This window comes from Cricetulus griseus, chromosome 5, assembly GCF_003668045.3.
Source record: "Cricetulus griseus strain 17A/GY chromosome 5, alternate assembly CriGri-PICRH-1.0, whole genome shotgun sequence".
Lineage (NCBI taxonomy): Eukaryota > Metazoa > Chordata > Mammalia > Rodentia > Cricetidae > Cricetulus > Cricetulus griseus.
Window position 1 is genome coordinate 26,312,060 of NC_048598.1, and position 24,338 is coordinate 26,336,397.

Consider the following 24,338-nt stretch of genomic DNA (forward strand, 5'->3'; position numbering starts at 1 on the left):
TGGTTTAGGCGGAAGGCCCAGCCCTGAGTCAGACAGAGCAGTAAGGAAGGGTATTTTCGGTGTGGTGGTCAGGGTCACAGGCAGGACCCATGTAGCCAGGCCAGTGATGCTCCCAAAAACACACAAACACAGGAAGTTGCACTACGCCAATGGCTAGGGAGGGGCAGGACTATGGGGCTAGAGAGAAAAGAGGCCAGAAGTGGGAGACTGGGCCCTAGCCCTCGTCTCCCCCTCGGCGACAGGCTCCTTTTACTGGAAGGGTTGCTCTGGAGAGCTACGCCCTGAGCTCCTCTGGTCCCCATGCCTGTAGTCCTGTTCATCTTCCCTCCCTCTGGAAACTTCTGTCCGCTGCTCTCGAGGCTCTTGGTAAGCAGCTCGGTTCCTACAGGGCAATGGAGAAAGAGAAGGTTAACATTCATGGTGGGGGGGCAGAGTAAGGTGGTCCCACCGCCATCCCCACCCAGGAGCTGCAAAGGGACTCTGTTACAGCAGTGTTGGTTTAAGACTGCACTGTGAGATCTCACTCGTGGGCTGAGGAGACTGCAGAAGCAGTGACCCTCGGCTTACCACAGGAAGGCCTGCCCCCGAGATACAAACCACAGGCACAGGGGACAAGTGCAGGACTGCAGTCCGCCCTTGATTTGGGTGACTTGCTCATTCCTCAACTGCAACTGGGGAAGACTAAAAACAGTGTCTCCCGAGACACTGCCTGGGCCGGTGCCCAAGGAGGATTTGGGGTGTGTATTCCCATCTGCTTCTTTCCCAGCGGCCGCCTGTGCCAGCACACTCACGGCCTTGTGTCCTCTGCGTCCTCAGCTTTCTCATCCTTTTCCCGACAGCAGCAGCAGTAGACGATGATACCAATGATGATGAGGGCCCCAAATGCGCCCCCCGCAATGCCAGCATACAGCGCAATGTTCATGGAAGCTACAAGAAGATGGACAGCTGTACCTCCTGAGCCCCAATTCTAGCCCCCTCCACCCCCGACTCAATCCCAATGAAAGAGGAGAAAGCCGGGCTAGAGGTGAGGAACCACAGCACTGGTGTAGGGCACAGCAGGCTGGTCACTCCCAGCCTCTGGCCCACTCCAGTTCGTCTGCCAGCCTAAGGAGCAATGGCTACAGGCCTGTGGTAACACTCCACAGAAGTCATGACCCTGGAAGATTGTGATTAGACAGATTTGGGGACACTCTTAAGGATAGAGGAGCAAACAAGAGGAGACAGACCGGAGCATCCTGATACTGGGCTACCCAGGCTCTGCAAAGACCCTGAGTGTTAACTCTGCCACCTTCTGGCTTATGCCGGAGAGAGCTGTGGTCTCCCTTCTCCCCACAAAAAGAGACTAGGGTTTAGACCAAGGCAACTGGTTCTAGGCACTTCTCTCACACTCTCTGAGTGACCCACAAGACAGGTGTGGCTGAAGAGGTCTCCAGAAGTCTGTCCCAAACTCTATTTCCAAAGAACAGGAGGAGCCGGGCTGACCTCAGGGACAGAAAAGCCTGGGCCAGAGTCATCTCTCCAGGGTCACAGCGGCCACTTCATTCACCGCCAATGGGCCCCAGGCAGCCACCTCTGGACCTTGTACCCCTCCCTCCCCACCCTGCTCTTACGAGGTCTGGGAGCCACGGTGATGTTGCAGGACTCTACCCCGACGTCGTTGCTGGAGGTGCAGACGTAGTACCCGGCCATATCCGTTGTGATGTTCTTCAGAATCAAGGGCTGGCCTGAGGCTGGAGGATGAGCAGCAGGGTGAAAAGATGGTAGAGGGGTGGGGTAGGCAGAGCCCAGGGCTAGGAGCTCTGAGCTAGGATCACTGAGCCCCACTGATCTAAGCTAGTGGACCAGTGATGTAGGAAAACAAAAAATACCTCTAAGGTCACTGGGAGATCAGCATGGCGGGTGGGAAAATACTGAATGGCTTCAGATCCAGTCAGGACCCTGGGTGTCAAGTCTGGCTTTGTCCACTTGTTTGGTGTACTTGGCAAGTGACTTGGCCTTCTGTGAATCTATTTCTTCATCTATAATTAGAAATGATAATACCTGCCTGGCAAGGTACTTGTGAGCCTTAAATGAAGTATTAATAATAAATACAAGTGCCCAGCTGAATGCCTGACGTGGGGTAAACCCTTGGGAAGCATTTGTGTTTTACAGGAAAATGTGTCTATGTGATGTGTGTGGTGTAGGGTATGGGTACGGTTGTGGGGGGAGGTGTTTCGTGAGTTGGGGGACTATGTCAGTTTAAATTCTTCCTCCTCACTCATCGTCACTGGGATTCCTCAGTCACAGCTGTCTGCCTCCTCTGGGAAGTAAGAGTGAAAACAGCCATTGTTGAGCCCAGGGACATGAAACAGATGTCCTCATAAGAGACCTCGCCCAGAATTCATGATGCCATGGGTTGTACCTAGACAGCCTGTGTGTGTGTGTTCTGTTCTCAAAGACATTCTGTCATGACTGCAGTGCCAGCCTCATCAGGACCTTGCTGCCACCAGGTGTTGGAATCTACCTCCAGGGGACATTCTAAATCATCAAGAAGGGACCTGTCACAGCCCTGTAGACATTTCAGAAATGGTCTCTAATCTTCAGTAACCAGCTCACCTGTGTGTGTGTGTGTGTGTGTGTGTGTGTGTGTGTGTGTGTGTGTGTACATGCGTGCGTGTACACCAGGTAAGTTATTTCTTTTCTATCTTACTTTTTGAGATAAGGTCTCTTGATGAACCCCAAGCTCACTGATTTGGCTACTTGATGGATGCTCAGTGAGCCTTGAGGAATCCTGTCTCCACCTCCCCAGGGCTGGGATTACAGGCGAGTGCTGCCATGCCCAGCTTTCATGTGGGTTGCCCAGAATCAAACCAAGGCCCTCACGGTTTTCATGCAAGCATTTTACTGACTGCACTGCCTTCCCCCAGGCCCTGCATTCTGAGCTCTTGATATAGTGACAAAGCTACAGATTTGTGATTGGTCCTGCAATCCTGCCTGTTTTATCTCTTGCTACTTCCCATGTGCAAAGCCAAGGACAAGGTCCTATCTCCACGCTCTGGGATTCTTTATGTCACATGGTCTCTCAATAGCATTCTGTTTCATCCTACCAGCATTCTTGTATGGAAGTATTGCCATACAAGTACCCCAACTCCAATTTCATAGAACTGGCTTCTTCGAGCTGCCCTCTGACCTTCATACTGGTATGTGCACATGCATGCACACCAATAAATGCTTAAAAATACTTATGCACCGTAAAAACAATGTATGCCTATGTTATGTATTTATGTATGACAGAAAACTATCATGTCGCCAGGTGGTGGTGGCGCATGCCTTTAATCCTAGTGCTCGGGAGGCAGAGGCAGGTGGATCTCTGTGAGTTCAAGGCCAGCCTGGCCTACTGAGCGAGTGCCAGGACAGCCAAAGCTGCTACACAGAGAAACCCGGTCTTGAAAAAAAATAAAAATAAAAAAAAAAGCAACCAAACAAAAAAACAATCATGTCAACTCACTTCAAACTAACATCTATATTCTGGTCATGGCTCCAAACAAAACAAGGGAACCCCTGTCCTTTTGGCATTTCCAGTCTACAAAGGAAGACACACATAAAACAATGGTGATTGTGTGAGTGGTTATGGTTCAAATTAGAGGTATTGGAACTTAGAGTAAAGGGTTTACTCTTGTCTGGGGGGGTCAGAGGAAGCCTCTAAAAGGAGAGAGAATAAGATAAAATCACCCTTAGTCGCAGCCTGTTGATTTTACTTTCTTCTCTTCTTGTCACAAATACGCTACTTTCTTCGTATTCTTCCCTTAAAACTTGAAGCCCTGTTTTCTGTAAAATGTGACAGCCTTGGATTCTAGAACCCCACTCCTGAGTGTTTTCTGGTATAACACTTATATGTGACATTTACACACGATAGTGGAGAGGTATCCGCAAGCAAAGCAAATATAGTAATCTCTGTGGCTGTGAAGCTTTAGGGGCGGGGCCAATGGGTGTTTTACTATGCCGGGACCTGTGGGAACCCCTGATAGGGATTTAGAATATTAACATTCCGTCCTCCAACCCCATTGGACTTGGTTATTTTGAAGAGGTTTTTAAAAGAACACATTTTATAGAATGCTCTGTGACCCCAGCGTGCTTAGGAGGCCTTGAGCCGGCATCAGAGTCCCCTTAAAAGTGTGCGGCTCAGTGACAGCCAAATGTCCACAGCACCCCAGGGCAGCTCTAGGCCTTGCTTTGGGGTAGGGTCAAGAGGGTTCCTGATGCCAGCAACATCCTTCCCCTAGTCTCCAAAGCAAACAATGGACTCTAGAAACTTCTCTGGATGAAATAGCACACACTCCATGCCACCAATTGGCTTTGGTTGAACTGGGAACCCCAGGCTCCCATCCCTTCTGGAAAGAGCCCTCTTGTTTCTGAAACCCAGTTTCCCATTGTTGTGGCGACATCTTGTGGTCAGTACTGGGGATGCAGGACAGTCACCTGTCCTCAGCTGAAACGCTAAGAAGCCCAGACCACCCCAAGATACTGATTAACAGGATCTACTCTTTCTGTCCCCTCCCACCACGGCAGGTCAGTAAACTCTGGCTGCCACCTCTCATCCCAGGTAGACCCATCTCTGCTCTCACTACCTCTTCCCCTAAAGCGTTCCAGTCTCCTTCCTTGACGTCCAAATTCCTGCTCCTTCCGCTCCTGAAACCCACTCGCTGGAGGACGGTTCTTAAAGCATTTCCAGAGCCCTCCTGTGGGAGGCTGCTTCTTCCTTCAAGGAAGGTAATAGCAACGTCTCAGCTCGCTTTACGTTTTGTTGTTGTTTTGTGGTTTTAGTTTGTTTTTCAGGATCCAGGATCTTGAAAGCAACTTACTTGCAGCTACAAAGTTAAAACAGGACTCTAGGGCTCTCTCTGCAGGGCACTCCAGGAACAAGAGGCCTTGAGAGTGGCACCCTCCATCACATTGTCGCAACAGGGCTGCATGGTGATCAGATCACGTCCCTGGTTAATACTGCCAATCTGAATCAAAATCACCTAGCAGATAAGCTTGTGGGCATGCCCGCAAGAGATTCCAGATCAAGCTGGCCTTGGGCATGGTTGTGTGGGATGGTGATTACAGTGGGAAGACCTTAGCTGTGGGCAGCACCAGTCATTGGGCTGGAATCCTAGACTGAATAAAAAGGAGAAAGTGAGCTGAGTAGCAGCAGTCTCCTCTCTCTGTCTCTCTCTGTGTCTCTGTGTCTGTCTGCCCCCTCTCTCTCTGCTTCCTGCCCACAGATGTACAATGGGACCAGTTGCTTTCATTGAGACAGCATTCCACAGCAGCTATCTTCTTTGCTGTCACTCCAGGTCTGAATTCTAACTGAGAAATTAGGACTAGATAAAGCAGAGAAGCAAATCCTCCTTTAACCTCCTCCCTGCCCTCAGGATTCGCCCACTTTAGTCAGTAAAGAAACTAAGTTTTGGCCCCTAACAACTTCTTGTAATGGGAAGTAGGGGACCATGTTTGGAAACCCCCTATGAGGCTCCTAGGAGGAGCCCTGTGCTTACAGGGAAAAGTGCAGCCTCCCAGACTGACACCCAGGCCCCTCTCCAGCTCCTGTCTTTCCCATCAATGGCCTCTTCCATGTTTCCACACAGACAGGCATCCTACCCCTCAGCCACACTGAAGCCGTGGTTCCCATGCTGTTCTCCACTCTGAAGGGCCTGCTGAACACAGCTAACAATACCTAGAGCTGACTGAGTCCTGTGCTGCCCACAGCACTGATCTTGGTGCTTTCCGTACTTTTGTTCTCACTTCACAGGAACAGCACTCGATGAACACTGGCGTTGTGCCCATTTGACAGATGTAGAGACAAAGGCACAGACAGGCTAAGTAACAAGCAGCACAGCCAGGATTGATCAAAGCCCCCTGACTGCTCTTAAGCAGCAGGTCACATAGCAAATCAAACATCCTCTTTGCCAAGAGAGCTTCCAGGATCCGTCACACACTCCACATCACACCACTGTATGTCAGCCACTGTGGCTCACAACCTCATGACCGCCAGCCCTGGGCCCACTTTGCTGGAGGACAGTCACACATCACTGTGTCCTCAGACCATGACTGGAGAATAGCGGGTAGAGACAGGAGACCACAGAGTTTGAGGCCAGCAGCCAGGTGATTTCAACAAAAATCCCAGACATTCAAAACTGGCAATCCAGGGGCCAGTGAGTTGACTCTGTGGGTAAAAGTACCTGCTGCCAATTAGGACAACCCGAGTCCCTGGGGTTCATGTGATGGGAGAGAAGTGACCCCCACAGGTTGCCCTCTGACCTCTCACTGTGGTGCATTTGTGTATATATAAACACTAAACAAATGCATTTTTTTAAATCAGCAAATCAGAAACATGCCAGTAAAGCTGGAGGCTTGTGGAAATTCATAGTGCAGCATTCCTTTTACATTAAGTAAAGTGAGTTCTGCTAACTTTGATTTTGTTGGATTTTTGTTATTGTTGTTTGGTTTTTTGTGGGGCTTTTGTTGTTGTTTTAAGAGGGGTTTCTCTGTGTAGCCCTGACTGTCCAGGAACTCACCCTGTAGACCAGGTTGGCCTCAAACTCACAACACTGCTTCCCAAGTGCTGGGATTAAAGGCATTCACCACCACCGCCTGCCGGGCTGCTAACTTTGTTTTTAAGAAGTTATTGTTTGGCCTCCAAATGAGTGAAAGGTAGCAGCATGATAAAATCCACTCTGGTTCGAAGGAAACCTAAGGAGTAGGGAGTTCATCGATCTGGCTTCCTAAAGGGACTGGATGTTCTTCCCTCCCTAAGGTCAGCGTCTCAAAGTAGGTGTGTCCTGTTGTGAAGTATTTGTCTACACTGTAAAGGTGCCTAAGGTGCCTTCTGATTGGTCTAATAAAGGCCTGAATGGCCAATAACTAGGCAGGAAAGATGGGGGGGATTTCTGGGGAGAGAGAAGAAGAGGAGGAGGAGGATTGTGGACCCAGGAATTTCACCAGCAGACTCGGGGCAAGTGGAATGTGTCATACTGAGAAGAAATGTAAGGCCATGTGGCAGAACACAGATGAATATAAGTAGGTTAATTTGAATGATAAGAGCTAGTTGAAAACAAGCCTAAGCTAAGGCCAAGTTTTCACACTTTAATAAATCTACTTGTTATTGGGCTGGAGGCCCAAAGAAAGCTCAGACGGCAGTGTCCACCCACAGGCTTCCCTCTGACCTCTCTGTTCTGCTTCAGCACACACAGGACTGAAAGACCCCAAGGCTAAACCTTAAAGGCATCTTTCAGGCCTTTCGGTTCCTGTCTCAGATCACTGGTGCAGCCATGGCAGCTGGTGGACACTGGGAGCGCAGGGGATTTCCACACGGGTGGACATAATGGCAGCAGAGTGTTTACAGAGTCCCAGCTCCACCCCTCTCTCCTCTTCCTCCCTTTTCTTCCTCTCTTGGCCCCTACACCTCTTCCTTTTCCTCCTTCTAGTTTGTTTCCTGACCAAAAGGTCAAATACTGACTGCCCAGTACAAAATGGGTCTCTGGGCAAGGCTGGCTAACTCTGCCATTGCCTGCTCTGAGAGTGAGGGCCCTAATCCATGGCATGTTTGTGTTGGTGTCTGAGCTGGCCTGGTCTGGATAGGAAAGGAGCTAGGAAATTCCCCGCCTCAAAAGTGGGCTTTAGGCCACAATAATGCTTCAAAAAACAAGCCCCAGTGTTTCTACACAGAATGCTCAGCCAGACACACATCCTCAAAGGAATGGGGGCGCGGGGGGGGGGGGGAAGCAGCTATCTGCTTCTCTGGAGCAGCTTCAGTCTTTGTGAGGTAGGTGTTCTTACGGAAAACCAGTACTCTGAGACAGCACAAGGGCAGGACTGGGGAAATGGGACTTTGACTGCTTGGTCAGCCTCTGTCTCCCCTGGCAGCCCTAGCCAGTCAGGTGCACCTGTATGTATGTGGGGCACATCCTCCTTCCCTGCTGCCCTAGTCACCTGGCTGGGTGAGCGGCCGCGGCTGGTTCTGGGCATTGTAGCTCTTCCAGCTGTACTGTGGGCTCGGAGAGCCCTCTGCAGACAGGCATGTCAGCTTGATGTCATTCCCAATCACTGTCTCCCCTTCGATGCCGCAGGCCGGCGTGGAGGGTGGCACTGTGGAGGGAAGAGACAATGAAAGGCATGAAGTGTATGAGGACAACTACTGCCCACCCCGATATCCCTTTATCAAACCATCTCTTCCGTTGCACACACAGCTTAATGGTTAGATGTAATTTTATAAAGTTAACTCACTCCCAAAATATCCACTGTCATCTCACCCTCTCAGATGGGCAGCGCCACAGGCTGTGTTGTGTAGAGCGCTCTTGCCAGCATAACAGCTCCAGCTTCATCAGAGAAGCTGTGACTAATTACCACCGACCCTCAAGACCCGGCTTGTGGGCTGCTAACACGCCCTCATAGAAGGAGGGGCTGAGGAGGGCTGCTGAACTCTCACTGGAGCTTCCAGCCACTCTGTCATGCCACAGTGGCCATTTGTAAGAAATTCTGCCCTAATTGTTCATGGTCTTGCCTCAGGAAGAGCTAGAATATATGGACTGAGGAAGGCTAAATGAAGGGGCGTTTTGCCCATCTCTAGAGCCAATAGAGAAGCCGTCCATGCTGAGTTGCGACTCTAGCGCTGTGGCTACTGTGGATTCACCCACGCTTTGCATGGGACTCAATAGCATCATGCGTTGTCTAAGCTGAGCATCCGCAGAATCACTTTGGTTTTCACTGGTGTAAAGTTTATTTGCAAACAAACCACCTGGGGAAATAGTCCCTACGACAAGCTGGTTGGTAGTGGCTTCTTGTGCTCTCTGGAATTGTGGGAGTTTGAACATGATTGACATAGCTATTATACAAACGGGAGCCATGGAGCACAGAAGGGACACTTGTTCTTGGGTCCTAGCCCAGGTTTCCTGACTCAGTGATTGCTCTACGGACCCACAGGAGCTCTTTTGATACTGACTCAGCAGGATTCACAGTGTTCCCGATCTCTAAAGTTAGGGAGTAGCAAACCTGTCTGTAAAGGGCCATATGGGAATTGTAGGCTCTGTGGACTACAATATTATCTCCAATGCCGCTTTTTTCTTTGGTGTGTGGTGGGGTGCAAGTGTATAATATTTTTATTCTTTAAAAACCTCATACACATGTGCAATATGTTTCAATCATATTTACGCCCCCCCAGCCCTTCCCTCTGGAGGCCTTCTCCCTCCCCCTTGCATTTTCTGCTTATTAAAGGCTTCAGAACCATAAGGGCAGGGCAGGCTGTGGGCTGGAGCAGGCCCGGGTTTCCTCACACTAGTTAGATGATCTTTGCAGCCTTCAGCTGCAGTTCCTTCAGAAGTTCTCTGTGGGCCCACCATTGCCCTCTCCACCTGCCTTGCTAATAAGATGGAATCAGCACAAGTGGCTAGTCAGCAATGCAGACCTTCCTGCTGGGTGGCAAGTGTGGCTGAAGATGTGGGGGTGGGCAGGGGCAATCAAAGGAATGCCACAGAAAATTTTGTAAACCCCAGCAATGGGAGCCAACGATCTGTCCTTGGTCCCCCTGGCTTCTTGAGATTCCAAGCCTGTGTCTTTCCCTCAGCCTTGATACTGTCACAGTGGGTGGAGTGGTGGTTCTATAAATGTTATTAGGTAACTGGGTTCTGTCTAGCAACGCTGGGCACTAGAGTGACCCTGTGAGTGAGTCAAGGAATCCAATGGGGGACAACAGACAAGCAACAACAGAGCAGGGGGCAAGACTGCCGGGCAGAGAATGGTGACCCAACACATCATACATATGGCTGTGACCTGAAGGTCACCATGTGAACCTGGTGGGAAGAATTAGAGCAGAGATGAGTAAGCTAAACAGGGGAAGCAGGAAGTAGCCAAGAGACTTCAGGAAGCATTTTTTAAGGGCAAGAAATAGAGAACACATGGTGGGGAAAGTTGTCACTGATCTCCTCAGGTAGTGGGCCTGTCCCCTCTACTTTTATCACATGCCCTCTTGGATGGCTTGCTTCGGCCACCCATTCTGGGGGTGAAGGCCAGCCTCAGCTCACCTGGAAGTTCCTGGGGGAACGGTCCCTGACTCTCCTTTCTCTTCCAGTAGAGCAGCTGCAGGTTTTCTTCTTGGCAAAGGGCAGGCTATTATTAGGAGTGCCTGGCATCTGCTAACACAGCTGGGCCAGTCAGGTACGAACCACCAGACACATTAGAGGCAACTCCCTTATTGCCAAACAAAACCCAGGCTTCTGAGGATCAAAGACAGGCCTGCAGGAGCAGGTGGGCAGAAGGCCTGCCAGCAGCTGGCTAACCTGCCATCTTGCTAGCCCAGCAAGCAGCCCCGGGCGTGCAGGGTGGGTGGACTTACCCTCTGTATACTCCTGCTGGGCTTTGCTTTCTCTCCTGGGCCCCACAGTGGTTCCCTGCCCTGCCCCGCCCCGCCCTTACCTAGCTAGCCTCACCCTCAGGCCTGCTTTTAGCAGGAGGCTCAGAGGCAAACTCCACACCATCTAAGATTAAGTGGTGGAGTGGCACTGGAACTCCCTGAGGTAGGTTTTCTTTGCAGGGGGCAAACACAGGACAGAAGCAGGAAGGAGAATTCTGGAAACTAACTGCCGAAGCATAAGGAGCAAATGGACATGGTGAAAGACTACATTGCTTGGCAAAGAGTAGGAACTCCAGAAACTGCCCACGGGAGGAGGCGGGGGAGAGGGGCGTGATGGCCAGCAAGGGAGATCTGATTTTAAGGGGGACTGTGTTGAGACCTTTTGCTACAGGCCCTTGACCACAGGCCCTGAACTTCCTACCTGACCCCACCCCAGGCGCACCCCTGCCCTCCCTCTCCAGATCGCCAGCGCTCCAATCACAAACAGCTGGGACCTCACATCATATCTAGTTCAACGAGCCCCACATGCGGGGGCTAAGAGTACTGGTGCCGGAGGGGGTCTTGTCCTCAGATGGCCTGTTTTACAAGCAGTATGAAGATGTTACCTGTATATTTACTGGGAGAGAGGCAATAGAGGGTGGAAGGGAATGCTCCAGAGCTCCAGAGCGCCAGAGCTCTCCGGTGCCGGTTGTTCCCTCTACGGACGTCAGGGGTCGCCAGAGGCCAGAGCAAGAATCCTACCTGGCTCACTGGCCGCTAAGCCTTTTGGCTTCCTGGCTTTCTGAAGGTGAGCTAGACAAGGCTAGCTCCCAGAGGCTAAGGCTTGGGGACTTGCCGCTAGCCTGCCCAAAATAAAACGCCCCATATAATTAAAGCCGCTCTCCTTTAAAAAACATCCAGCTATAAAGACACCAAGAGAGAAAGCTTTTCACGAAGAATCTAGCTGAGTTTATTAGCATGTAGGACAAAAACGGTCTATTTATTTATTTATTTATTTATTTATTTTGGTTTTTCGAAACAGGTATTGCTTTGGAGCCTGTCTTGGAGCTGGCTCTGTAGACCAGGTTGGCCTCGAACTCACAGAGATCTGCCTGCCTCTGCCTCCCTAGTGCTGGGATTAAAGGTGTGTGCCACCACCACCCAGTCAATGGTCTCTTTTTAAAAGTGAAAGATCGGTTTCAATGAATTCCATAGTCTCAGATTAAACTTGTATCTTTCACTCTTCAGGTTAAGTTGTTCCTCTTTAGAAGTGACTGGTCCAGCTGGGGGATGGTGGCACACTCCTTTAATCCAGCACTTGGGTGGCAGAGGCAGGCGGATATCTATGAGTTTGAGGCCAGCTTGGCCCACAGTGTGACAGATGAGACAGTTTCACAGAGAAACCCTGTCTCGAAAAACAACAACAAAAGAAGTGGCTGGTGCTTGGTGTAAGGACAGGAGTGTGGTTGGAGGAACTGCAGAATCAGGCCAGATATATATGGGTTCCTGCCACTTCCCTTCCAACGCGCTGAAATATTATGCCAAAAGACAGGCCAGGTATTTAGAGAACCCAAACTTTGTATGTGTCCAGGTATATATAATCTTTCTATGTATAATTATGTATACTTTTATATATACATATACACAAAGTGTATAGGGGTGAATTGCAGTATGGCTTGTGCAAAAAACAAACAACAACAACAACAAAAATAAGCAAGGAAACCAGTCTAAATATCCGTCAGTATGAAACACTTGAGTAGGCCATTGTGCAACTGTGATAATATATTATTTGTGATTTATTAAAGCTTGCCTGAGGATTTGGAAAGCAAAGTCAGCCACAAGCTATAGACGTCAGGCAGTGGTGATACACACCTTTAATCCCAGGACTTGGGGTAAGAGGCAGGCAGATATCTGCGAGTCCAAGGCCACCCACCTTTACACAAGATTGACCCAGTCCTAAAGAGAAACAGCTCACATAAAGATGATCTCAACACCTGAGATCACACACCTCTAATCCCAGCACTAGATGGGTATAAAAGATAGGAGCAGGGTCTTCAGTAGTGAGTATCGGGCATTTATTCTCCAGGCACATGGAGGATGGGAAGACATTGAAGTCTCAGGATTCTCCAGCCACATTGAGGAGAAGCAGCAGTCTGAGGTTTGGTGGAGCCAGAATCACCTTTCAGTCTGAGGTAGAGTAAGCGCTAGTGACCAGCTGCTTTGCTTTTCTGCTCTTCAGCTTGCAGCTTGAACCCCAATATCAGTCTCTGGGTCTTTTACTTATCATGTTACATGCAATCATGTGAGGGAATGTACTCTCTCACAGTAGGTCTGCATGTGTTGGCCCGGGGACATTGTCTAAGAGCAAATCGCCTAGTGCTTTATAACATCCTACTTCTTCCACGGAAAGAGGAGAGCGTTATGGGTGTGTGCTGTGCAGTGAGAGAACACCGGGAAAGTCTAGGATGCCTGCCTGCATTACCATTGGCTGCCTCTGGGTGGCAGCGTGGGCAGAGGCCCCCATTATTCTTTATCCAGCATTAGTGTGCGCTGCTATGTATGCCGACACACTAAAATGCTTTCTATAGGCCCAGCAGCTACCATGTGCAGTTTAAAAGAAATTTTGTCAAGTGGTGTAAAGAGAAAAGAGAAAGAAAGGATCCGTTGTTTCCATGGGCAGAGTGGCTACCTCCCAGAGGGGGCCATTTCTTATACAGGACATAGACAAGGTACTCACTAAGGTGCCCCCAGGAACTGGTTTGGGGGCAATTGCTTCCTTTCTCTGGGCCTCATTTACTCAGAAACTTAAGCAGATGAGTTTCCTCATCCTTCCAAAAAATATAAATTCTAAAAGCTTCCCCTGTGGAAAGGGTGGCTCTTGGGACACTCTTCCCATGGGTTGGCGATGCTGCCTTTGTTAGAGATGGGTGGGGAGACTGCCATATGAAGCAGAGTTGACAAAAGTGAGATGCATCATCTGTGGGAGTCATGATCGGCCCTCTCAGCAGCAAGTACTGATTAAGGTGAGATGAGAATCTGCGTATTATGTGGGAGTTCCCTTCAGAAATGAGTTTGGCAGGGAAAAGAAGAGTTGGTGTGGAGGGGAAAAAGAGCAGAGGGAGCAAGGGAGGACTCCACAGCTTCTGCCTCTGCCCTCAGAACTGGGCACTGAGAACCCTGCAGCTGCTCTGACGTAGGCCAGGCCAACACAACACAGGGCTACCAATCAGCCCCTGGTGTGTCTGGATTTATGGCATTATGCTGCCCTCAGGGCTCCACTGCCCACCCTCTTCCTATAGGAAAAGATGGAGACACTCACCAAGGACCAAGAGGCGGACCCGAGCCTTGGAGGTACCTTCCAAGTCTGACAAGAGTGAGACGGAGCACTCGTAGGTGCCGTTGTCGTCCATGGTTAGCTGGTCAATGGTGATGGAGGCATCTGACAGCTGGACATCATTAGATATCTTCACCCGGTTATCATAACGGGGCCCATAAACATAGTTTTGCTTCTCAAAAGTCCATGTGACCACTCTTTCCTAAGAGAAAGAAGAAAAGCTGCCAGGCCCTGGTTTGAACCTGCCCTGACCCAATCTCTCACCCCCAGAACCCAGATGCATGGACCAGCAGTGTCTCAAACAGGTGTGCAGTGCCCACTGGTAGATTCCTAACTAGTTAACTTTAGACTTTAAAGATTTACCTGATGGAAACTTTAGGGGCTGGAGTTGTAATTTAATTGGTAGTACTTACCTAGCACACATACAGGCCTGGGTTTGTTCCCCAACACCTCATGGGTAAACTTGGGGTGGTAGTGTATGCCAGTCATCTCAGCATTCCAGGGGTAGAAACAGGAAGAAGTTCAAAGCCACCTTGGCTATGAGCAAGTGCTAAGCCAACATGGAACCCTGACTCAAAGCAAAACCAGAAACAACGCGGAAGCACATGCACTGGAAAACAGGGCGTCTCCAGTCGCACTCAGGGTTGCAGCTAGCATCTCTCTCCTTGGTTCCCTCTCAGCTGTTTCTTTATTCTCATTCATTTGTTCCTTTGCCCAACACTTTCTGAGCACCACGTCACAATAAGCACCAGGCTAGGTAACCACTCTCAAATTCCAAGTTCACTTGATTTTGACTATTGCCCTTGCAATTTGTTTATTCGTTTATTCGTCAATGTTTATGGAGCGGCTCACCAGTGGCTCATACCACAGACTGCCAAGCCAGACTGCCTCAGTCAGATCCTAACTCTGCTCCTTGCTGGCTAAAGGTCCTTGAGCAACGAGCTTGACTGCTTGGGACTCTGTTTCCTTGCCTACAAACCAGAGATGTTGATAATAACTTACCTCGTGCTATTGTGGTGGAGACTAAAGCCGGTAATATATGCAGAGCAGTTGGGGTTTGCCTGGTGTGTTGTCTACCGTTGTTAGCCGTTATTACAATCTACCGTGTTCCCAGCATATAACTCATGAGTTCTGCCCTCAAAGACTATGAGTTTGGAAAACAACCAACCACAGTATCTAGCGATAATGAGATTCGAGACTGGTCAGGTGGGGCGGGGTGGGTTCCTAAAAAGGGTGATAGCTGCCTTGAAGCTTGAAAAGAAGCTGTGAATTAACCAGGTAAATAGCTAGGGGCTTGGAGCAGTGTGTGCTGGTGTAAGGTAAGCGCATGAGACATCAGAGGCAAAGGAAAAACCTAAAAGCAGACAGCAACGTTGCCAATCCCAAGTGGCACAGTGTGAGTGAGCGACAGGTTAGTATGAGCTGAGCCTAGGCAATACAGGCTATAGCTTACGGCATGTATGTTTTATGCTGTGTACCGTTCCAAATGCTAGATTGTATTATCTCATTTAACCATCACAACAGTCCTCTAGACCTTATGATCATATCTATCTTTCACGGGGGAAACCGAGGCACCAAAAGGCTGATTAAGTATGGTCCCCAAGTTCACAGTTTAAGTGAATGGCAGAGCTGAGGTGACCCTGGGCATTCTGGCTCAGAGTCTGAACTCTGCAGAGTCTATTGAGTCACATCTGAGACAGTGTGACACTAAATGGTTCACAGTTCATCCGCAAGGCAATAATGTACTTCAGTTGCTTTGTTTTCCAGTAAGTATGGGTTGAGCCCAGAGGCCTCCCACTTGCTCTGCCACTAAGTTTATCCTTGACTGAGAAGTCTGTGTTTTATAAGGTTAGCTCTTTTCTTTCCCCCAAGACAGGGTTTCTCTGTGAAACAGTCTTGGATGTCCTGGAACTCACTTCGTAGACCAGTCTGGCCTTGAACTTACAGAGATCTGCCTACCTCTGCCTCCCTTACATGCGTGAGCCACCACTGCCTGGCATAAGGTTGGCTCTTGATACAGTGTATGAATGATTAAAAGGCAAAAAGGTCAGGTTAAGAAGGAACCAGGAAGAACTGGGCAGTGGTGGAAAACGCCTTTAATCCCAGTACTTGGGAGGCAGAGGCGGGCAGATCTCTGTGAGTTCAAGGCCAGCCTGGTCTATAGATCGAATGCCAGGATAGCCATGACTGATACACAGAGAATTCCTGCCTTAAAAAACAAAAGATAAAAATAAAAGGAACCAGGAAGGAGATCAGCCGCATGACTGGTGACAAACTTTGATTATTGTCACATTGGGTTGTGTCAGGCAGAGAGTAAAATGAGTTGGAGAAGGGAGAAGAAGGGCACTTGAAAGTTGGGGACTGGGGAACGGAGTCAGAGAGCAGCTAATCCCAGATAGAAGGGTTTAGGCATGTACGTTTGATGGTGCCCTTCCCAACAGAATCAACACACATGAAGAGAGTGTTTTAAGCAGAAAATATGTGTTCTGTTTACATGGGCCATGCCTAAAGTGTCCGTGGGACACCCAAGTGGAGAAATCCAATATGATCAAATGAGTTGGCTGAATGTCACTGAAACAAGATAGGTAAGGAGTTAGACTCGGAGCAAGGAAACTACATGATACCATGGTAGCTCTGTCTCCTGCTGTTAGAATGCCTCTTTGTGGTTAAACAAAGTGCACGATGCAGTTAGTTCCTCCTGATGTAGCAGAAACCAAGGCACGGGAGCTCTTTCTCGTTGTCACCCATGTGCACCTATAAAGGATGCACATCCTCAAATGACCCCAGCTTCATCATCACGTCATTTGTACCGTGGGTTTGACCCCTCCCCTACTTGGTGGGCTTTTCAAAAGGATAATAAGTAGAAATATCCTAAAAGCAAAATCCAGTCTACCATGATTTGAGAGGAAAGGGGGCTCCTCTTGCCCCAATGAATAGGTGGCCGACCTCAAATATATTCATAAAACTGCTACATTTCTATAGGCGGAACCCAGTGGGCTGCTACCTCCTCCACATTCAGTTCAGACCACTCCAGGCTCTTTGGGGTGTACATTTTGCCTTGCTAAATAAACTTCTGCTTTAACTCTGTGTTTTTTGTTTTTTGTTTTTTGTTTTTGTTTTTTTTTTTGTTGTTTTGTTTTGTGTTTTTGTTTTTGTTCTTGTCTGAATTCCTTCTTTTGAGAACAGAACTAAGGAGAAACTTCCAGCTGTAATACATCTGGGGGTGAGGTTCGAGAGCCAGTGAGTGGCATAGGTGTTCACCGAGACATGGGCTAGACATGGCCTAAAACAAATGGCAAGTCCCCAAGTCATTCAAAGAATCAAGTGGAGCTCAGAGAGATAAAGGGGATCCCCAAGCCAAGACCCCCCCACCACCAAAGTTAAGGGAGGAGGGGCTCTGGGAACAGAAAGTAGTTGCTAGTGTGAAATGCTGGTGATTTCAGGGATGTTTAGGAGAGAAAGTAGGCATTGGTGGGCAGGGAGGAGACTGGAGACGCTTTGCCACGTCTCAGGCCTGATGAACAAGGCACTCCAGCTTTCCAACCCACACAGCCTAAGTCAGGGGCATGGCTTAGCTATTGGAACACAAGTGCCCTCAGCTGGATACCCTTGTACAAGACACAAGTTGTCCAACCATATCTGAGAGAGTTGACAGCCCTTTTAGAATGTCTGGCTGAGACAGGGAGGCAAGAAGAAGGCTGAGGATGAGGTGGTGTCTGGGCCTATGATCACTCCATGGATGTTTCCTGACCCTGCCTGGTACTGCTTGGATTTTCCACCCCAGAACATCCTCTTAGCAAAGATACCCTAAGATTGTCCCTGGACCTCTTCCTGACCACACCACTTCCTAGAACTCATAGATGATAATCTGTCTCCATTATTGGTCCTGAGGGAGCTGCCTCAAACCCTTTGAGGAGTAGCGTATCCAGTAGCTAGTACATAACCTCTGTGTCTACATCAGCACTCAGGGTAAGTCATCCATAGACATCACATCGGCTTGCTGGATGTGTCTGCGGGGAGGCACAGGGCCCTTCAGTTCCTGATGCTCAAGACAGCATCAAGGATTCTGCTCTTTTCACTCTGGGAGCAGACAGGTGGGACCTGTGGTCCATCAGGCCCCAGGTACACAGAGATAAGACTGACTCCTTCCTTTGTCAGTCGTGTCATCCAGGACGCAGGTGTCCTGGGATTCTGTCAGGGAAAAGGCTATAGCCTCTTTCTCTGGATGGCTGGGGACTGGATGATTATCTCTGGCAGATGTGTTATTGAGAGTTTCTTTTTTCTAAAGGTTACACTGCAGAAAGGAGACCAAGGGACAGCAGGGGTGGGTGACGAGGAAGGAGAGGATGCAGGCAAAAGGACACATAAGTCCCACAAGAGGATGTAAAGCTAGTTTTTTTCTTAGTTTCAATACTTAGTTTCCAATGGAGTTTTTTTTTTCCTTCTTTTTCTGTCCTAGATAAGTGTTTTGGTCAGTTTATGTCAATTTGACACAAGCTAGGGTCATTGGGAAGAGGGCCTCTCAATTGAGAAAATGCCTCCATAAGATTCCGTAGTGCATTTTCTTGATGGGTGGCTGACGTGGGACGGGCCCTCACTATGCATGATGCTCCCCTGGGCTGGTAGGTAGCCCTGGGTGCTATAAGAAAGCAGACTGAGCAAGCCATGAAGAGCAGACAGCAAGCAGTTCTCCTCCATGGCCTCTGCTTCAGTTCCTCCCCCAGGTTCCTGTCTTGCGTTCTTGCCCTGACTTCCTTTGATGATGGACTGAGGTGCAGAAATGTAATTGAAATAAACTCTTCCTCTCCAAGTTGCTTTTTGGTCCTGGTGCTGTGTCAAAGCAATAGAACCCTAACTAAGATAGTAAATACATGCAAATGTACTTGATAGTTAAAAGTGTAAACCTCAAGTTCCATGGCTTCTACATGGCTGTTGTAACTGTATAGAAGTTCACTGAGATGTAGAGAGTTTGGGACTGGGCAAGTGTTTCAGTGGCTTCCTTAAACTAGCTGTGTGAGGGCTTTGAAATTCATTAGAATAAAGTAATTTTATTTGTAAAAGAATTTTTTGAGAGAAAGGGAGGGAGGAAGGGGGAGGCCGGATTGAAACTGGAGCTCCCTCTGGCTTCACCGTCTGAGAAGTGGGGTTAGGGTGCCCTCCAGCACTCCCCTTGCCCATGTTAGCATTTGGAAAGATCTGACTTAAATGAATGGATGATCCATTTCTTATAAACAGATATGCTGTGGATCACAAGAGAGATACGTTTTTCTCTTATATTACCAATTATCAGACAGTTTGCGCAAATGCTGGGAAAACGGTGGACGCTATGTGGTTGAAAATGAAGATTGGTAAGGCAGCTAATGAAATGCCTTAATTATAAAAAGTGCAAGTTCATATACCCTTTAACCCAGAAGTTCCACTCTTATTTGTTTGTTTCAGAACCCGGCGAATGCTAGGCAAGTAAGCTCCACTTTTAGTAATCTATCAGATGATATGTATCATATATTACTATGTTTATCATGGCAGCAAAATATTGGAAACAAACCAATGCTATATGTAATATATATCATCTTCATGAAATAATTTTTGAAAGAAGATAGGGAGTCCATAGCTCAGTGGTAGAATGCAGGATCAGATGCATAAGGCCCTGGGTTTGAATCTCAACCCAGAGATGAGGAAAGAAGGAGTGACAGAAGGAAGGTTTTAAGGTCCATGCCTGTCAGGAGATCATAGTCAGATGAGTCATGACCCGTGATGCCCCAGTCCATCCTAGAGCCTTACCGTTTCACTCCTGAGCAGCTTATCCCACTGAATAAGTCCGTCTCGGTCTGGAGCAGAGGTGATATAGGTACATGGGAGGGTGACACTCTTGCCTCTAGCAGCCCGAAGGACTTCCTGCGTAGTTTCCACAGAAATAGCATCGGCAGCTACCCAGACTGGAATGAGAAGGGAAAGGAAATGGCTCAGACATACATAGTTGCAGCCTCCAGGTCCCTGCACAGATGTTCGGAGAAGTTCTGAGGTCATGTGAAAGCTGCTAAGGCAGCCACCTTGGTCAGGTCATGCTAGTTGCTGTCCCCGATGCCAGGACAGGGAGGAACTCAGGTGTCTTGGTCGGTCTTCTCCCTATCCTGAAGTGTCCTGAAGAAATCCCCTGCATCTGGTGGCTTCCAGTCTTGGCCATATCCCTTGTCAGCTGTGTGGGACTGCTCTAAGCCTTGGTTTCTTTCTCCTCAGATACTGGGGGGCTAAAAAGTTTTACTTCATGCTGAACACAGAAAGCTCTTGATAAACACTTTTTTGTTGTGACCATGATTTGTGTTTTTATTTACATACTTTGCAAATGCTGATGGAACACTTGCTTGTCATAAAGAACTTTATAAGCAAAAAGAGTATTCCTAGGAACATTTCATCAGAAAAGAGTTTAAAAGAAAACAAAACAAAATAGCATGTCTGCACCACCATTTCCTCTCTCACACACTCTCCTTGCTTGGTGCATTTCCTCCATGGTGAGGTGGAGTCCCTCCTTTTGAATCTGGGTGACCTATAACTATGGTGTGGGGACATTCCATGGCTCTCAAGCTAAATTATGTAATGGAATATGCTTTGCCTGGTCCTTTTTGGGGTGCCACTTTAGGGACCTGACTAATACCTGGTGCACAAGCTCAGCAGACACACAAGAAAATCAAAAGGAAGTTAGTTTCTCAGCGGCCAAGCAGAAAAGGTGTCTCAGTGAAACAGGTGGGATGGTTTGAATGAGAGTGGCCCTGCAGGCTCTCAGATTTGAATGCTTAGTGAGCAGAACTCTGATAGAATTAGAAGGATTAGGAGGCCTTGTTGGAGGAAGTGTGCCACTGGAAGTGGGCTTTAAAGTTTCAAAAAGCCCAAACCAGGACTGGGTACTCTCTCTCTCTCTCTCTCTCTCCCCCTCCCTCCATTCCTCCCTCCCTCTCTCTCTCTCTCTCTCTCTCTCTCTCCCTCTCTCCCTCCCTCCATTCCCTCCCCTCTCTCTCTCTCTCTCTCTCTCTCTCTCTCTCTCTCTCTCTCTCTATCCTTCTCCCTCTCTTCCTCCTCAGCAATTGCTCCAATGCCTGCCACCACAATGACTCCATACTCTGCCCCCCACACACACACACCCTGCTATGATGACAGTGAACTAATCCTCTGAAACTGTAAGCAAGCCCCCAATCAAACGCTTTCTCTCACAAGAGTTGTTTTGGTCATGGTGTCTCTCTTCACAGCAATAGAACAGTGACTAAGACAGGGGTCAACTGCTCAAATGTCAGTGATCTGTTTATACAGGGAGCTCAGGACCCAAAAAGCAACGGCTTGGATGTAGCAACATGATGATGAACTTGGCATGAGCAGCTGGAGTGGACTGGAGAGGATGGAGCTTAAAGAGAAGTTCAGAAGCAAACGGGACAAGAGGAAGTAGACAGCTTTTCTGGAAAGGACAGGAACCCGTTACAGCTAAAATAAGCATTAGACCAAGACAGATTTGTGTCTTCAGGGAGGAAATGGTATATTTGATGATTTAAAAATATTTTGAGAAGCAGGGTGGTGGTGGTGGTGGCGGTGGTGGCAGTGGTGGCGGTGGTGGCGGTGGTGCACACCTTTAATCCCAGCACTGGGGAGGCAGAGGCAGGAGGATCTTTGAGTTCAAGGCCAGCCTGGTCTACAAAGTGAATAGAGGCCAGGATAGGCTCCAAGGCTACACAGAGAAACCTTCTCGAAACACAAAACCAAAAAAAAAAATTTTTTTGAGGTTGTTTATTGAAAAGAATGAGTCAAAAGAATGAACTAAGGAGGAGAAAACCTCACAAAGGACCCCAGCCGTTCACCTCCTGTGACAGGATGTGGCGGCAAAAGACACAAGTAGGTTGGGAGGCTTCAGGGGAGCAGTATGAACAAGTCTTCTGAGGGTTCCTGTGACGAGGCTGCACCATAAGGAAGGAAAACATCCTGCTGAAGATAATCTCCCATTGCCTAGTTCTAGAGACACCAGTGTGAAGTCTGGTTCCCAGTCAGATGAACAAGGTGTGCTGGTCATTAACTGTCAAGTTGACATAATCTTCAATCACCTGGGAAGAGCCATCATTGAGAAACAACCTAGATCCATTTTGACTGTGGTATGTCTGGGAGGAACTGTCTTGATTGTCCATTGAGGTAGAAGATCAAGCCCACTGTAAGCAACACCATTCCCTAGGCTGGGTCCCTGAACTGTGTAAAAAGCAGGGGTGGTGAGCTGTACAAGCAAGCAAGAACACATTTATTCTCTCTCCGCTGGTGAATGCGGATATGACATGACTAGTTGTTGGAGTCCTGCCTTGATTTCTCCAAAGTGATGGGCTATAACTAGATATTGCCAAGTCAAGTAAACTCTTCAGTTGCTTTTTGTCAGGAAACTAGTTAGAGCAACATAAATGACATAAGAACACAAGATTATCTTAAAATTGCAAACACCTCCAGGGAATGGGGCTGTTCATACTTTGGTACGCAGTTTTCACTCCAAGTACTGTACTTAAAGTGAGAGCCAACTGCTTTTACAGAGTGGGCAGTACCTGACAAGGGGGCTGGATGATGAGAGCTCCTGGGGGTCACTTTGCAAAATCAGAGAAATAGATATGAGGGTGGTCGGGGGATTAAAGGAATAAGCTTCCAAAAGCCAGCCTTGTCCTCCTTGACATTTGTAAATTCCTAACATAGTTGAGCACAATGATACCAGTGCCAGATGCTACTGAGAAGTCATCCAGACACTGGCTTCCTGGGCATCTGAAGCTGGCTCCCCCATGGCCATGGCTCACCAGATGCTCCTCCATCGCCCTCACCTATCAGAAAAGACATTCATTGTCGTTACTAGCAGTGTATCCTTCACCAGGAGGCTGTTTGCTGGAGAAGCCTCTGAGTCTACCCACCAGGTCCCAGCTGCAGCACTATATTCTGTTCAGAGAGCATGGTTATATGTTGTTTCCTGGGTGACTACTGGTAGTCATGGCAACTGCCATTGATCTTCACCTGACTCTTGCCTGGACCCATTTCCCTGGAGCCTGTCCTCAAGGTGACCATTCTCAGGCCTGTTCATGACCTGGATGATGGTTCTTTCTTGTCTTATACATGAGCTGCATGTCACAACTCTACCACTGGTGGAGTCCAGGTAGCACTCTATCTTATCACACCAGCTCTCGCCACCAAATCAAAGAGAACCAACTCATTAAGTTACCCCTTCAGTTTTGAAGTGTCCACTGACTAATGACTAATGGGTAAGATAGTAAGCTAACTATCAGGAAAATGAGAATAACTGGTAATACCCAGTTCCGATCCATCCTACATAACATTAACTACAACTCGGTGGCACAGGTATAAGTATTTCATAAGTATTTCTCTTTTATTCTCATAGTGTCTTTGATGTTGTCCCACGTTTTCAGATGACAAAATTGAGGTTCAGTCTTGACATGTCTTAACATGTAGCTCAGAGAAGTGCAGCAGTTTGTTCTATTGAGACGTAGTTGACAAATGTCAGAACATATCTGGTTCTCCTGCCTGCCTAACTGTCAAGGCAAAATGATCACATTGCTTGGGCCAGAGGTAGCAGGGGTGTTGTTTGCACTGACCTCCAACAGAATCCCTTTCCCTCACCTTTGTTCTTTGTAAATGAAACTCTTATATCCTTTCTTCAGTCTACAGTCAAGTATGTAACATGTCTACCGTGTGAACCAGAGTCTCACTCTTCTCTGCGAGGCAAGCTAGAAATGCATGAAGATAGAAAAGCATGGGCTTGTGTACATAGGCTAGACTCATACATACACTTAGTTCTCTCTGTGTGTGACAGGGGTGTTGTGCATGTGACTGAATGCCCACAGATTTCAGAAGGGGTGGACCCCTTGGAGTTGGAGTTACATGCTGTTGTGAGATACCCTATATGGATCCTAGGAATTGAACTCGAGTCCTGTGGGAGAACAGCAAGCATTCTTAACGGCTGAGCCAGCTCTTAAACCTCCATGAAATCCACTTAATCAAATTCCAGGTAAATATTTTCCAGCAGACGAAAATTAACTTGAGCTTCATGTAGCCTGGAGAGTGCCTGGAAACCAAACCTGCTGTTGGAAAATACCTTATATCAGTGAGGTATTCCACACCCTTGTCAGGGGGAGGCCTGCCAATAAGAACAGGATACCTTGGCTAGATCAGAGAATCTGAACATCCTCCTCTCAGCAAGACAAAATATTCCTTTTACTGCATCTTTCCTCTCCCAACTCCCTGCCCCCTTTTTTTCTAACTCATAAATACCCCTTTGATTATTCCCGTTTGTTCACTGTTCTGGAATGTAATTTTAACTATGTAAAGAGGTGTTACATTTGTTTATGTGCAGAATAGTACTTTAACTGTATAAAGGTGTGCTACTTTTGCTTATGGTCTATGCTGCATTTGTTTAATTATGAAAAGATGTGTTGCATTTGTTTCACCTTGCTTGTCTAAGGCATCTGATTGGTCTAATAAAGAGCTGAACAGCCAATAGCTAGACAGGAGAAAGAATAGGCAGGGCTGGCAGGCAGAGAGAATAAATAGGAGAAATCTAGGCTCAGGAGAAAGAAGGAAAGACAAAGGAAGAGCAAGAGAACGAGGAGGGGATGAGACACACGCTTGGGGCAAGCAGCC

General features: G+C 48.1%; 1 protein-coding gene across 1 annotated transcript; it reads right to left on the reverse strand.

Annotated features, from left to right (window-relative positions):
• Positions 1-249: 249 nt before the first annotated feature.
• Gpa33 (glycoprotein A33) lies at positions 250-22,501 on the reverse strand. The gene is made up of 7 exons (XM_027418066.2): positions 22,405-22,501; positions 19,464-19,618; positions 13,668-13,884; positions 7,954-8,109; positions 1,611-1,730; positions 792-927; positions 250-382 (listed from the first exon to the last, which is right to left on the reverse strand). The coding sequence occupies exons 1-7, from the start codon at positions 22,499-22,501 to the stop codon at positions 250-252; spliced, it is 1,014 nt and encodes a 337-aa protein (XP_027273867.1).
• Between the last annotated feature and the right edge of the window lie 1,837 nt (positions 22,502-24,338).